Source organism: Falco punctatus, assembly GCF_963210335.1.
Source record: "Falco punctatus genome assembly, chromosome: 7".
Taxonomy (NCBI): Eukaryota; Metazoa; Chordata; class Aves; order Falconiformes; family Falconidae; genus Falco; species Falco punctatus.
In genome coordinates, this window is record NC_137587.1 from 56,904,096 (window position 1) to 56,920,994 (window position 16,899).

General features: G+C 42.5%; 1 protein-coding gene across 1 annotated transcript in view; it reads right to left on the reverse strand.

Moving 5' to 3' along the window:
* The window catches only part of TNFAIP8L3 (TNF alpha induced protein 8 like 3), a 48,880-nt gene extending 35,512 nt beyond the window's left edge, over nt 1-13,368 (reverse strand). Inside the window, exon 1 of the mRNA XM_080396107.1 lies at nt 12,787-13,368. Within this exon, the coding sequence (XP_080252233.1) occupies nt 12,787-12,838 (52 nt within the window). The 5' untranslated portion in view covers nt 12,839-13,368. The remainder of the gene's footprint in view (nt 1-12,786) is intronic.
* Between the last annotated feature and the right edge of the window lie 3,531 nt (nt 13,369-16,899).

Here is a 16,899-nt window from a genome sequence, read left to right on the forward strand (position 1 = left end):
TTACTAATGTGGAAGTCCAGGCTTGATATGAACACAGTATTACTAGTACACATACCTGCTGGGATGTTATATGAAGAAAGAAATCCTGCCACTGTTTGTTTTGCTTTTTTAATGATGTAAAAACTGAAAAAAGAAAAACCTGGAAAACCTTAGTTGCATATTTTCTTTCCATCTTTTTCCAAATGAGCATGTGGAAACATGGTGAAGCTTCTTAAATACTGCCATTTTCTGTCACTCTGCATGTATCTAGCCCTGTGTGCTCTTAGAAACAGCTTTGAATTACATAACCCCCAAATCAGCATTCCATCTGCTCAAATCTGACATATCTTGGCATATCACAGTAGCATCCTCCCTATAACATTTTAATGTAGCCATCTAACATTTCCTCTGTGATGTCTGCTCTACCTGAGTAGCTGCGCTGTGGAGAACTGGTCACCCTGCTTTCCCTGGCTCAGGTAGTACCATCCTGAGATTAATTTTTACTTGCTATTTCACTGTAAATGGTTTGGTTTAAGCAAGCTAACCTCCATTTTCCCCTGCACCATCACAAAATGGGCATGTGTTTCTGTATATAAAAGCCCAGGTGAAAGTAACTTTAGATACCAATCTTATGTGTGTCTACATATAAACATTTTGGAGTGGGGCTTTTTTGGTGGATCTGCTAAAAAGAAAACAGGAAAAACCCCAACAAGAGAATCTACTGCAGCTCCTAGCACAATCCAGGTGTGCTACCCTCAAGGCCTGAGAAAGAGGTGAAAATGGTCAAGATGCAGGTTTTTTTTCCAGCATAGCAGCAGCACTGTGTACAGTTCTCCCTTGGGAGGCAGTTTCCCAACCACCGTGCTCCTGGGGTGGGGGTGGGGGTGGGAATGTGTGCACGTGGGGGGGGGGGGGGGGGGGGAGAGGGGTGGTGACTATGGCAAGGTAGAGATACCCCTAATAACAGTTTGCAATTTTTATGGCACAAAAATGCCCCATAGCATTTTCTTCTTCCCCAGAGCTGTTATTCCATGCTGTACTTCTCAAGAGTTGCAGAGCCTATACCTTCTGTGACATAGTCAAGTCTTGACACTTGTTAAAAATATTTAAAATTTAGCTTTAAAGTCTTACTGATGTGTGTATACACCTCACTCATGGTAATGGGGCATGATCATTACTAGAGTGAAAAAGTGAACCAGTGGGATAATGAATTCCTTTCTGCAAAATGCTGTCCTCTTTACTAAGCTGTTTCTGATGTTCTGTGTGTTCCTACAAAGGAAGCTGCCTTTATATTGTTTGTTGTATTTCTGCCTCCTTTGGGATGATGTCAAAAAACATACTGAAGTCTAGACTTGAAAGTATTTAGCTTTTCTATATACAGCATTTCCATTTCCTTACTCTAGGAAAATTACTTTCATCCAGTTTACATATAAATATAAAGGTTATATTCAGTCACATGCTGTTTGTATTTTAAAAGTTTTCAGCTCAAAAAAAGTTAGACCAAGGCAAGTTTCAAACAAAATGAATTCAAGTAGATAGCTGTAAAATTGTCAGCAATAAAATTGCTGTGGGTTTTATAAGCTGTATGATGTCATGTGTATTTTTATCGCTTTTTATCATGGTAAAGAAGCCACATTGCTTTAAAAACAAACTAAGTACTTATTTAAAGATTTGTTTTCAATCTCTTTAATAACATATGACCTGTAGAGCAGACAGACTCTGTATTTTAGTCATTGATGAAGTGACTAAGCACAGGCATCAACTGTCCCTAAATTATAATCCCTATTAAGAAGAATAACTACTGCTTTAATATCTGTAAAAAGTGAGGAAATAAATGAAATATTCTGGAGTTGTTTAACACAATAGCACACATGCTATTAGAATTGCCATCAAATGTAGTTATGAAGAAAAAGGAACTCTACAAACACAGAAAAGCTGTTTCAGTAACAAGTACGTAATTTAAAAATATCTCGCAGTCTCTGGCTGCCTGCATTGGTTTTTTGGTATGTCTAGTCATGCTTTATTTGAGGGCACATACAGAGGTATTTCACATGCATCTTTCTACCTGCCTGTCATTGACTGCAAGGAAATTAAATTGTTATATGAAAATATGGAAAACATTGAATAATGGTCCCCCCTACCATCACCCTAAATACTCTTCCTACACATCACTCGTCTCAGTCTTAATAGTGCTCAGCTATTGACAAGCCAGTATTTTCCTAGAGAAGTTTTAGAAGGTAAATACACAGAGCTCTAAGCAGTAAAAGAGCAACTGTTACTCATCTTCTGTACATGGATGGGCAAGCGTAGACATAGCTTTTGGGAATTTGAAAGCTGCACAGACATCTTGGCTGCAAAACCATGTAATGTGAGCACATCTCTCCTGCTGTGCCGTACCAAGCAAGCAGGGAAGGGCTGCACCAGAGCAGAGCTATGCTCTCCCTGTCTCCCTCCCTCTCTCCTGGGCAGGATGATGTGTCCTCTTGAGTTCTGGCCAGTCACACACAAGATGCTGCGGACTGAGGATGAACGAGGTGGGTCTGGCATGTAGAGTTAGTGATCAGAGAGATGCTGTGGTGGAAAATGGGGACCCTGTTTCTATCCACCCTGGTGTTGGAAGAAATCTAGATGTCGGTGCAGCTGCTTGCCCTGCACAGGGCAGGCTCAGCTCTGATTTGAGTTTGATTCAGCTCCGCTAGGTCCATGGTGGAGTGGAAAGGTGGATGTGGGTGCTGTGTTGGTGTTCTGGTGAACCTACACCTTTTTGTCAATTCCTCAGCTTCAAGTCCTTTTCCTAAAGCCTCCCTTGGTGTATTTCTGTGCTCTCATCCTTGTCTCGTTAGCAGCAGAACACTGAAAGAGGCATTCTTGTCCCAAGTGAGAGTTTAGTTTCTAGAATTATCTCTTGCCTTCACAGCTGTTCAAAGCTTCTGCTTGCTTCCTAGAGGCAACCTCTGCGAGTTCTCTTGCAATATCTTTTAATGAAACACTAGAACTTTTAAGAAAATACATATGCATACAGCTCTACCCCGCCCAAGTTTACCATGGTTCATCACAATACACTGCAAAAGGCCTAGGTTCTGTTTTCCTTTATTCCTTGTAATTAAGATATGTCACTAGAAAGCAGCATCCTCCTCTGACCCGATTTGATCAGTGACAGTTACAGGCTGCTGTACTTGGAGAGAAATGCAATTCTCCCCTGGACCTACTATTCACGCCCAGTGATGTGATCTTACACGGGTGAGGATATACTGTTTCTCCAAGTAACTCTTTGTTCAGGAATGCACTCGAAATAACGGGGAAGCTTTTGTTACCTGTGGAGCCACTATTCTATTCTCACTTTCTGGCAAATACTGCATCTACCAGTTTCAGTATTTCAAGATAAAATTAACTTTCCTGTTCTCAGCATGCTTTACTAATCAAGATGACATCAATTTCATTTGCAAGCCCACTGTCTATATTGTTTGTTTGCCAGAGGAGGCAGGTTAGTTCCTCTCGCAAGGCAAATCTGTTTCTAACACCTCTAATTACAAAGACAAGGCAATATCTTACTCCCATCAGTTTTCCCTTTCATGAAATTTAACCTGATAGCAGTTACTCCTTTTCATAGTGGCAGAAATTATAAACCCAAGAATATTTGAGAAATGAGTTAAGACAGAAGAATCAGATCGATACTGGGAGAACTGAGGCTTGCAAAAGAAGTGTATTGGCTGAGGCATGGGGAAATGCGAGATCAGTTATAGTCACATTGTTCTAGGTTATCTGGAGAAGGAATGCAAATTGCTAGTGTAAAAGGTGAGGATGGGTGGAAAGAGAAAGAATTGAAAAAGATTCTGGAGGTCTGAAGATGGAAAATATAGTCAAAATCTCTGCACCTGTATTCCTGCTGCTCTCTGGTAGCATGTGGCGGTCAAAGGGAGGGTGCAGTGAGGCTTTTGACCTTCCTTGTCTTCTGTGTGCCACAGTACACTGCAGGTTCTGGGCCTTATTTCAAAGCATGAGGCATTTCTGCATGTCCTTCCAGGATGCCGTTCCACTCGCTGTTCTTGATGTAGTCCTGACATCCAGTTTTACTGGCACAAGCTGTTGCATGTAGCAACATAACATTGAAAGCAGCTATTTCCTGGCTCTACATAACTATGCTTTTAAACAGCCAGCACTGAGTAAAATCAGCACAACTTTCTCTTGAACTTTTAAGTGAATGATACAAACTAGTTAAAAAGAACCCTAGGTCACAGTTTGGAAAGCAGGCTCAAAACTACAGGAATATTCTGGTCTGGAGGATAAACAGATACCAGTTGATTAACAACTAAGTACTGGGACTGTTCGAAGGCATCTGATTTAATCCAAACTGTAAAGTTAAATTATGGAATTACAGAGAACACTGGTATTATCTGTCCTTAAGATGATTTGTCCTTGGCTTTCCATCAATTCATAAGATTTCTGTAAGGGGAAGTGTTTTGTGAAAAAATGTCAGTGGTGACTGTTTTGGATGAATATACCGGTCTGGGGTGTTTTGGTTTTTGTGGGGGCTTTTGGGGTTTTTTTTGGGGGGGGTGTGCAGGCTAGAGTGAAATCTCATCCATATTTGCTCCAAGGATACAAAGTGTGATGTTATTCCTTCTTATGATATGGAAATACTCTTAAAAACAAACACAGGTAAGAGAGAAACCAGAGAGGCCTCATAGCTGAGGTTGGGCTAAATTTATATGATAGAAGCTGGTTTCTGATAAAGGTGATGTTTAATCACTGAACAAAAACTTATGCTTTTGATCATATAGATCCTGGTATAGTTAAAGGGCAACAGTTAGTCCAAGCTGGTCAGAATGGCGTGACCTGGCACTCTAGAAAGTTTGTGGAAGTGGTCTTTACATATACCTAGGCCTGAACTTTTTACCCCGTTCCTAAATCTGTAATCCAAGTAAGCAGTTCTCCTTGTTGATTCTTTATTATTTTCTAAGAAATCCAGTAGTTGTTGTCATAGTGACTGTACTGATGATTTTTGCACCTGCTACTGATACTGATGAGTATCAAAATAGTAAGGCACAAACTGTAACTTGCTTTGAGGTGGACATGAAGGTCACTCTTCTTAACCTACTTCCCTCTGGCTTCTAAGAGTTAAAGGGAAACAATGCACAAATACACAAAGTTAAAATGAAATGCAAGTAAACAGCCATAGACATTCACCTGACATAACAGTATAAGCCACAGAAGTTTTGTTGGGAGAAATTATCTGAGAGATGGTTATCTTCATTTAAAAAAAAAAAAATACTCAAAACCCCCTCACTCTGGAAAGTCTAAGAAACTTGTATTTGTTTGATCTGCACCTGTCAGTGATTTGGCCATGTAAACTATGTGCTCTAAAAGTAAACAGAAAACTGTTTGGAAAGGAAATGCTAACATGATAACAGTGTTAATATATTTTTTCAAAGAGAAAGAGAGAAAATGCAGCTTGTGTTACAGGAAAAACTACTTGAATAAACAAAGTTAATGCCAGAAATGAGATGCCTGTTGGTAGTAGTGAGGTATTCTGCTAATTTTTACTACTTGTGTTTCAGAAGATTAGCCTTTACATTAAACTAGCACCAGTAAGATCGGAGGGAATGTCTTAATGGTGAAGTTTGGATTTTTTCGTATCAGAAATGGAAATAATCTTCCTGCTCTATTTTCTGTTGCTACATCAAAAGATGTTAGCCAAAACCCACATCTGTACAGACAGACTGATCACTCTGTTCCTCTGGAGGAAGGCTAGACAAAACCAACCGATAAAACTTCATTTAAAATAGAATCTCTACAGAGGAGGGACTAGTGACCAGTGGAGAAGACAGCAAAGTGACTTCTGCTCTCAGACGTTTTCATTAAAGATGCCTGCCTTAGCACAGAAAAATCACTGGCTACCAGCCAGTGTCTGAGCTCAGCTTGGCTTACCTAGAAGATGTTTGAGTCTTGGGTATAAAGTCATGATTATAGCAACAGGTTAGTCTCAGTTTCCCATAAATCTCCTTCAACTGGACTTCTCAGTCTGTAGGATGCCCTCCTGTAATCTAACGGGTAGAGGTATTTCTGCAGTAAAAGAGCAAATAACATGCTTTTAATTGGGAACGGCTTCAAGCCCAGGCCTCGGCCCAAGGCAGCTGCCCTGAGAGGTCCACAAGCAGTCCAACAGCCTGGACAGCCTTGAGCTGTGCACCAGAAGTCATGGTAGTAGTGCAGAATTTCTGCGCCCTGCTCTGACCACAGGGTCTATCTCTGTAAGTAAACTGGGACAGAACCTGTTGTACATGCATCATACTGCCATCTGAATGCAAGCTAAATTTTTTCCCACACTCCAAATGTTGTTTAATTCATACTGGCCACTGTTATCTTCTGTCTCATGCCAGGACATTTTGTGGGAGGCTATCTGGCATGGGCTGAAACAGGGCCAGGAAGTATATTAATAGATAAACAGTTTAAAGGATTGTGTACTGCTGCTTGGGCTCACAGCCAGGTCCTGCTTAGTTTACTAGAAAAGATAGTGAGCGGTCTTGGAAAGTTACAGGGTTTTCCTGCTTTCCTGGGACCTGGAAATGCCTGTCAACCCAAGGCTGATGCTGTGAGCAAAATGCAAATACCAAAGGCTTCTCAGGTGGCCAGGTCTTCAGGAACTTTCTCATCTATCTGGCTTACTGTTTTCCTTTTTTCTAGGGTTTATAGCTTTGTTCTTCTGTTACCAACAAAATCAGGTGACTTAACCTTCCCATGATGTCGTCTTAGTCTTTAGTGTAGATGAGAAGAAAGGATAAAAGATTTAGTTTCTCAAATGGGAAGTGTGAGGGTTTTGAGGAGATGCATTCATTGCTCTGTACAGGTCATCCACTACTGCCAAAATATCACATCATATGAAACCCACTCTCACCCCAGGCCTTTGGCAAGGCAGACAGGAATGGTTCATGATTGCTCTGTGGCAGGATATTGCTTCATATTCCTATCTATGAACTTCATCTGGCATCATAAATTCCTGCACCAAGGCTTGTCCATATCCATATACTGGGAAAAGTAGAGGCTTTCTGTTCACTGACTGCTAGCAGCATCATAGTTTCAGGTGGGAGCAGCTCAGTTTGGCACTAGGGAGAGCCCCTTACAACCAGTATTCACTTAAGTATAAAATCAACCTCCCTGCCTGAGAAACAGGCTATCTCTGATGTGGCAAAGTTGTGGCTGGCTTCTGCATGGTATTTGTGTGTCTGGGGGGCATCAGCATACCCTGTCCTGAAAGTGAGTAGTTTGGATCAAGAATATCAAACATTTATGCACTAAAATAACTTGTTTCATGTGCCTACTGTCCCTACCTGGGAATTGGATTCTGCTTCACCCATGATGACAAGTTCTTTTGAGGCTACATATTTTCATATGCCATCATCTCAAAAGTAGGATAAATTATCAAAGCTATTGAAAAGAATGTTACCTCATACGCTATTAGCTATTGCTGCTTAGCAGTCTTATCCACAGATGTTGCTACTGCACAAGCAGGTGAGCTTGGGCTTCCATCAGTGCTTCATGAAGTTCATATTTCCACTTGATTTTTAAAAACCAGAACTCTAAAGAAATTGACCTGTTCAACTAAACTCTCTATTCTGCTTGTCCAAGTTCTAGTCAACTTGACCTAAGTGGGATTATATATGATCTTCACTAACATTACAGTGTGATTAATTTTTTTTGCCTTTCAAAGTTGTCTTTTTTCGGTTGGACAAGGCTCCTAATCTGACAGTCACTGTGCTAAAGAGGGGTCTGTATGTAAGTCAGCAGCCCAGGTGTTTTCTGGAAGGTACAGTAAAGAGATTTTAAAAAAAAAAATTCTCCCAACCAGGCTCTTGGCTCATGTGCCTGCCCTAGCTGCTGCTCTTACAGACAGCTGCTGCCTGCTCATCCTTAAGTGTCTTTTGCCCACTGTGTCTATGCAGAGAAACTTGGACACATGCTTGCCTCAGTTTGCAGTGTGGCCCAAAAAGCCCTGCAAGAGAGTCTGCAGCATGGGTTCCCATGACATGCTAGTTCAGGTGTGTTGCCTGCCCATCTTTCTTCAGCTAGCTTTGTGCTTTGTTTCCCAGCAGAACGGAGGGGAGAGCCCTTTATTAGAGAGGTGCTAGAAAGTATTTTGTAACAAAAGCATCCACTAGAGTCTGCACCTTTCACTCAAAATAGTTTTTTTTTTTGGGGGGTTGTTTGGGGTTTTTTGTGTTACCCCTAGCTTCCATACTCACAACATGCTGTTATTTACCACTTCTGCTGGCTCATCTAAAGTCAATAAATATTATTGCATATCTGACTGGGAACTGTCTATGTAGAATCAAAACAAGGCTTTGTTAAATAAAAATCCTCCTTGTTCAAACACACAAGCATTCCCCGGGGCCAAGTATACCTTTTGTAATGATAAACATTGTTCAAATGTTCAGTGTTACACTGCAAAAAGTTGCAGAAGTCCTACTCGCACATTGTATCACATAAGTATGTTACTGATGCCTCAAATAATTGTGCTAAATATCTTACGGCACACTTCCCAGTTTTATATTTACAAGAATATATTAGCTCTTGAACGGCATTTTAACTCTGTAAAACAGTGATTAAAATATGTAACAGGCTTAAAAGATTAATATCACAAAAGTACAGGCAGTTCATGTAGCATGATAAATTATCTGCAGGAAAAATTATTTGCTAAGCATAGCAAATCAAATATTACAGCTCTAGAAAAATTATTTGTGTCTGGGGATGGTTTACAACAGTAAATAATGTTTAAACCTATTGTTGTTTTTACTAAGTATGTATTTATTGTCCAGGGAGAGTTCAGATAACACATTTAGAATTATTTCATAAATTAATATTTTTGTGCCAAGAGTTGCAGGGTAAGCTCTTGGCCCTATGGAAGACGATAGTAAGACTCCCACTGCCTCTATGGATGTAAGCCTGGTGGTAAGGTTGTCTTTGTTTTGTTATCCCTGGCACCACACAAAGTTTTAGGCTCCACAGTGTTAATGTTTAAAAATAAAATAAATTCAAAATCTTGTCACCAGCTTACAGCTCTACTTGGAGAGCAAGCTGCTCTTTCCTAGGCCAAATGTCTTTTGCCTTCAGTGGGAGTAAAGCCAGAGAAGGGACCCGCAACAGTTTACTCTCCAGGATATGTTAAACTTCATAAAATTAATGAATTGTTTCAAAGAGCATACAGGCAATTTAGTCTCTAGTTAACACATGTTTATAGTGTAACACAACAGTTCCATTAAAATAGACATTGAAATCTATGTTCTGACTTAGTAGCTTGTAGAAAGGATTAAATCAAGGTCACTTAACAGCTTATATGGCCAAATTCCTGCCCATTTCAGCCAGGTGACCTGGGACAAGGCACACCAAACAAAGGTCTGCTGCCATCTTTCTCTTGCATGGGGGATCTCTAGATCCCCTGCAGAATCATTGCTGTTGGTGATGACCTGGATTTTGGCAAAATGCTACTCTGAAAGATGGCACAGAGGATCATACTTCCATGTGGCAGGCTGCCTGTGAAAGAGCTGGGGAAAAGTAGTCCATAGCTCTACTGAATTTTTCTAAAGAACCAACCTCTCAATAGGTGGACATTAAAAAATGAGAACAATGTTCTATTTTAAGATCACCTGTTCAGTTCTCAAAGGCTTATCTATAGGACAAGGAAGGAAATATGACTAGTTGCATGTACAGTAAAATCCAAGAAATTTCACTGAGGGTAGGTGTAGTAAGCATGTAACTTTTTTGTTTGCATTACAACATAATTTTTTTCAGAGTTGTGAAGACCTAAGCAGCTTAGTGCTCTTAATAGAAGTCTGTCTCATGAGTCACTTTTTTGAAGAAAAAAAAAAATACCAACCAAAAATTTTTGACTATATAGAGAACTCAAATGTGAAGCAGTAATGGATGGGTGTGAGGACTTGTGGAAGCCAAGGCTGCAGCGCTGGATGTTCTTGTATGCAGAGGTGTGGTGCTTTTTGTTGTTTTGAAGTATAGCTAATACTACTTGCGTATAAGGAGCTTTTTGTTTGCACCAAAGACATATGAAGATGCTATCATGACAACATGTTCAGAATAAATACAGAAAAAATACTTCTGCCTCCTTGGAGACTCAGCTTTAAGTGGGCTATTAAAGGAAATGAGGCTGCTGGGATCTCAGAGTAAGACTCCAGCTGGCTTTTGGAAGCCAAGCATGTGTGGCAGATGGTGGGGGCATACAAGGTGGACTCCTGTCCTGTGCACACCCATGTGAGCCCCAGGAATGGCAGGGGTGCTGTTCCACTGGGACAGAGCAGAAGACTAAGTATTGCATGAGCAGTACAAACCCTTAAATGGGGTATATTTTTAGACATCTGTATTGCATTAGCATCATGGAGCCCTAGTGAGAAACTTTATCATGCTGGACTTTTGAACAGTTGCACAACCGAAGTGGGCAGTGTCTACAAGGAGTTTTATCTGTGTAAGCTGAAGTCACTGCTTTACCAACTTGGTAGTGCAAAGACTGGTAACGAAGAGAGGAAGCTAAACCTTCCAGCTGGTCTTGCTTTTAGTACAAAATCCTAGTTGTTCTAAAATCAATGGCCAAAATCAAGCCATTACTAGGACTTCATCCCAAATACTCCTCTGAGGCACTCTGCTTGCCCTATAAACTGCAGGAAGAATGTCTGTGGTCACTGGGATCGGTGGGGTGCAGCACCTCCCTGAACAGGGGGGTGACTGAAACCCACACTATAACCCCTGAGCTTCTGTGCCTGCAACAGTGACTGACAGCATGACTACTGAACACCCACATAGAGAGAGATACTGTGCTGTACATATGGCAGAGTAGAGAAAAAAAAGAACAAATGAAATCCAGCAAATTTTTCGGAAGAGGATGGGGGATACAAACAGTAAGTAATTCTTTAGTGCAGAAAAAATGATTGCCAGTGGTTAAGACAAAAATGCCAAGTTTTTGCTGTACTCCAGTTTTATTCTACTGCATAGGCATCTGCCACGTATGGTCAAAATACCAGATTTTTCTTCTTTTAGATAGTACAAAGAAGGAATAGAAAAGAGGAGACTGATGAGCATCAACACTTGGCAGCTAGCAAGTGATGACATAAAAACCACTTATGGCAATCTCTAAGTATAGTTATTTTTAATTTATTTAAAATCCTATTCAGGAGTCAGTTGTTGGCAGGAGCTGATTACATTCATTTGTCTACAAATGTAATGTTTGTAACTTGTGCTTCATGCGCTGATCTGAATATTTGGATGAAAAAGTATAGCTGTTAGTGGTCTTTGTTGCTAAGTTCAGCCTAATGGAGCTTTTTTGAATATAAGGAGCTTTATTGACCTGTTAGCCTTATTTCAGTCTTTAGGTCTCAAGTAAGAAAACACAAAGCAAGGTGTCGGTGTAAATACCCCTGATATTTAAAGCTGAATTGGGTTTGTCTATGCTATAAAAATGTCTTCTGCTGGAAGACTAGACAAGGTAACACCTATTTTGACTTAATCACTGCTGTATTACTAGGACAGTTAAAGTATTTCACAAAATATCTGGGTGGGTTTTTTTCCTGTTGCAGTTAGAACAGTTTGGTGTGGAAACCTCTGGTTTTGGGGGTGGGTGGAGGTGCCAGCTGGGATAAAGGACACATCTAAACTGGACAGGTCATGGTGAAAAGATTTTTCTCAAAGATCTCGTAATGTAACATGGTAACTTCCTATTTGGATCTATGATGGAAATATAGGGTTATTTCAGACATCATTCCAACTGCGCTTACTTCTGCCAGATGCCAGTTAAATGGCTTCAGAGAAGGTGCCTGTGACTTCCATCCTGGGAAGCTGGAGGTCGAACGGGTCCCTTCTTGTACCTGTTGTCCGTGATGGCCCAGCACCTGCTGGGTGCCAGCTGTGAGTGTGGCACTGCCGCAGCCTGCCGTGCTGCTGGCTGAAGAGCCAGGGACCCTGGGGTGTGTGTGGGGACAGCGGGTGGCCTTGAGCTGCTGGCGGTTCTCTGTGGCATGCCTGCTGTGCCAGTAGAGCAAACCAGCCCCTAGGCACACTGGATTTCATAGGAGTTTATTGTCCCCGCTTACTGTTTGTGCAGAACAGCCTTTGCTTATGGCCCAGCAGCAGTGGCTTGGTTTCTGTAGGACAGGGGAATGTGGAGACTTGGAAATGGCAGGAGAGATCATTTTTTTCCCCCTCTTCTGTCTCATCTAAGAACTATGCAGGCTGCAGCAGCTAGACAGCACAGCATTTTTATGTTGTTTTGGTGACAAGTTAGGACTTGAAAACAAAAGCCGAGCAGCCGGCGGGCCTCTGAGGGGGGGAGCCTCCCCCTCTGCGCCTGGGCTAACTGCTGCGGGCTGGGGCGACAGCAGAGCGCCCCTAACCAAGCCCAACAAAACTTTGCAGCCTCTGGATGTAAAGCACAACGCATCACACTCACGCCAGCACCGCTAATGTAACCGGCTGTCGCGTCCCGGCCGAAGGCAACTCTCCGGGGCAGCCGGGCCCCCCCATCTGCCCGCCGCCGCCGGAGGGGCCGGCAGCCGCCGCAGCGCCTGAGGGGCGGCCGGGCGGGGGGCGGCTTCCCGCCCCGCCAGCGCCTGCCCTGCCGCCGGGCCGCCTCTCCGCGGGGCGCCGGGGACCCGTGTGAGGGCGGCGGTGCCTGCCCAGCGCCCAGCCGTGCAGCCCTGCCCCGGAGCTGCCTCAGAGCAGCGCGGGAGGCGCCGTCACCCCCTTCGCGCGGCCGCCCCCAGCCCCAGCGGGGCGCGGCGGTACCGGTCCGTCAGGCGGCAGCCCCCTTACCTGCGGGTGAGACCAGCTCGCCTTCGCTCAGCTCTCCGGAGTCCGAGTCCATGCTGCGGGTACCGGCGGGGCGAGGGGCGGCTGGGGGCGGGCAGCGTGCGGCTGGCGCCCGCTGGCAGGAGCTCCCGGGGAGCGGGAGACGGGAGCGAGCGGCGAGCAGCGCCTGCTGCCTCCTCCTCTCCTCCCAGCCCGGGCGCTGGGTCCGCGCCACCACATGCAGCCACCTCGCCTAGTGCCATTGGCTGCAAAGGAGGAGCGGAGACGGGCGGGCTCCGGCGAGGGGAGGAGGGAGCGGGGGCGCGGCGGAGGATCGGCTTCTTCCCCCAGCCTGTTACACAAGTTCGTCTCGCAGGCGGCTGCGGCGGGGAAAGGGGGGGGTGCCCGGCGGTGGCTGAGGGGTGCCCGGCGGGCCCGGCGGCGGGAGAGCTGAGGGGCCTCCCTGCTCTGCCGAGAGCTCCAGGCCACTTCTGAGGCAGAACTTGAAAAAAAATAATTCTTCTACCTTGGCTGTCATCGTGTCTCCCGTTCACTTTGTCTTTTCCTTTCCTTACGGGAATCTCCACCGACCTTTAGTTGTCACCACGTCCCCTTCACCAGCTCCCCTTCACGATCAGTGTCCTCAAAGTGTTTGCTATTAGAACAGTGGAGGCCAACAGGGAAGTGTCAGCTCCCGTTGGGTTTCAGTGCCCAGAAGGATAGTGAGGGAGTGAATTCTGCTGCTGCCTGTTTGCATGTTACCCACAGGCCAAGGGAGAGGAGACAGTGTAGTAATTTGGTAAATGAAGGCTATGTCAGAAGTTGAGTGTGAAAACTTTATAGCTGGAATTCTGCAGGCTTTGCTTGTGTCCCACAGGCTACAGCAGTCCTGAGACAGCGCTTAATTCAGACTGTTGAGAACAATTGTTCAGCTCTGAGGTTTGGCAGATCTTTCTTTTCATTTGCTTTTATGCCTTTCTACCTTTCCTTGCTGTTATAGGTCAAAGATCACTTCAATTCTAGCACCAAAATCCTGGGAAAGTAGTAGCAAGAGTACTTTTCTAACTGGGCGCCAAACGTCATCCTGAAAGAGACCTCATAGATCTAACTGATCCATAGATACGTTGCATCCTAAAAGCTAGCCGGTGCCTTGAATGCTTACCTGTGGGTTACAGTAGTCGCAAGACAGATGCTTATGCCTGTAGCTGTAGACCACAGGTATCTCTCTCTTTACTCTGTAACTCTCCCCCAAAACCATGCAGATCCTCGTTGCCAGAGAAAGCAATGCCTGGACGCTGCTTTGAAGTTGCATGTATGAAGTTATCTATTGCCATCAGACTATGCCCAGCGCTCTTGGCAAACGCAAAGACCCTCTCTGTTAGCATATAGTGGAACATAAAAAAATAAGGAAAAAGGGCTCCTTTTAAATTCAAAGGGCTGTTGTCAAATTCTTTTCAGCGTTGGTTTATCTTGTGAAATGTTGAGTGTAAGAACTAGAACTACCATAATAAAAATGAAGCCAAAGTTTGCCTTATGTTCTAGGCTGAATCCTACCATGCTTCCCTGCCTTCAAATCAGGTTAAGCCTGAAGCAATAGAAGGCCTCAAGCTTTCTAGCCCTGTAATACACACGTTGTTGGTATGTTGAATTTAGACCCACAAATCTTTGATCTCTGGAGTGAAAAGTTAGTTGTTAAGTAATTTGGAACGTTGCTGTCATACCCTGGGCTTGTAGTGTTATGACACTTTCAGGTTTTATTCCATGAAAACAAATTCTGACTTTTGTTTGTAACTGCTTTCATTAAAATTAACATGACATTCAAAATACTGCTGATTATAACTTCATAAATTAGTATTGTATAAGGAAAAATATCTAAAAATAAGTGATCCTAGGATTGTGTTGTGAAAAATCTGGATGCAGATGTGGGTGATATAAACGACATAGCAACAGAAAAATGCCAAGATTAAGTCATGAACTATAATCCCGGATACCACATCAAGAACAGAATATGAGAGCTGGAAAGAGTTCAGGTTTTTTTGTCTTGTTTTTTTGTTTGCTTTTTACCAGCATAAATGCAACCTAAAAACCTCCCCAATAAGATTATAACAGTTTAAGTCTAATACGAAGAATAAGTTTGTATTTGAGTGCAATTAATTCATCTTCTGGCCTGTCTTTAATTGCATGAAACTCTAATAGTAACTTCTAACCTGCACAAATTCTGACTTTGTAATGAGAATGACTGTAATTAGTAAAGCAAAACAAACTTTTTTGCAGGGACATATGTACAGTAAAACCCTTCCTGCTGCCCTAGTGGCAAAGGGGGCTCCCTGGTACAGTGTGTTCTGGATCATGTCATGAGCTGATACAAAGCAGCTGTGTATGCGCTTCCCAGGTATTCTAGGCACTGGCCTTACCCTGTTTTTATGTGCTTTTTTTTTTCCTGAGTACAGAACCTATGCTATAATTGCAATTAAATGTTAAACTCTGACTAGCCACACTTCTCTGCCATTGATCATAGTTCTGTTGGTAAAAGGACAGATTATTTTTCATAACCCTCAAAAAGACAGAAGTCTTGGCATAGAATAAGTGAAAACTGAATCCCACTTATTTTAATTCTTGTCAGTTTTTTAAATCTTTGTATAACCACGCTAATAAATATTACAATGGAAATGGTATAACTTAATCAATATTGTATTACGTCAGACTTGTGATATATACATTGGGCATTCTCATTACTTTTGCTGTAATTACTTTCTATTCCACAGTAAATGCTGTTTCAAGATTACTGTGCCTCTTTATTGCTGCTAACTGTAAAGCAGTTATTAACGTTTTCAGCTGTAACAGAATGAGCATATTGTTTCATTTCAAAACATATGGTTAGAATTCAAGTTTTTTCCTTCTTAATGTTCTCTGCCCAGCAGAGTCCAGCACTTGGTTTAACATGTGACCTGGAAAATTCCATATGCTTAGAGCTCTGAAATTCATAGTTTCCACTCATTACAATACTGGTGCAGAAAAAAGCACTAGAGGTTTATTAACAGCAATATATGTACTAGCTAGATGCATGTTAAATGAAACTCCACATGGAGAAAGTTAACATTTCATGACTTATTTTTTGTGTTTAGTACAAATAGCAGTTACATATTCATTGTTATATGCTAAAGCTCTGACTATAGCTCTGTGTCTGTTTCCTTTGTTACTAGGTAGACCTAAAGATTCTTGCGATATTTAGAAACTGGAATGTTTCAAGGCTCAGTTAATACTTTTGCCTGCAAATCTCACAAACATGACTTACCAGGGGAGCTGGTAACACAGCCGATTGGAACTGCCCCATGTGTTGCGTGTATTCCCAGTTACATGATGCTGTCTGTAGCAGCTACATTGCTGTATGGCTCCTCCATTCACATTTCAGCTGCATCTGGTCTTGATCTTCATTCCATATGGAACTTATCTGAAATCCTCCTCTGTCTACTCATTGTATCTGAGTGCTGGAGATCTGCCTGTGAGAGCTTTTAGGATTCATGCTTTTTCACTGTCCTAGCTGCGAATTGCGCTTGCATGTTTGCACAAATATAGTTTCATCATATTCTAAATAGTTAAGTAGCTCAGCTACCATAGCATCTCTCTAGTATATTTATCCTTACAGGACTATTGTGAAATAAGGATAACAGTAATTTTCTCTTTCAGAGATAGGGAAATGAGGTACTGAGAAGCTGTGATTGAGAGTCAAATGCAGAGCACAGATTTCCACCTGTATCTCTTGAGCCATACCTGAACTGTTAGGTTATCCATTTCTGCTAAATAAAAGATTGGCGAACTACCCTTGTGTTTGTGACTCAAGCTTTCCTCCTTCAAACTGAGCCTTAAAACCTATCCCAGGGAGCAGTCTCTTTTCTTTCCATTATTAAATCTAACAGAACCCCCTCTGCACTACCAAAGGTGGGGTTTGGCTTGTCTGGTTTAGATTGCAAAGGCACATGGGTAGGATTACATCTTTTTGTTTCTAAATGTAAAAATGTAGGATTATATTTTTTCTCACAAATAATTTAATGTTATTTAAATAAGGTCTACCCTAGGATGGGACGTACTGTTTCTAATATTGTAGACTAATATTTTGCTTCAGAGTGTATGGTGCCA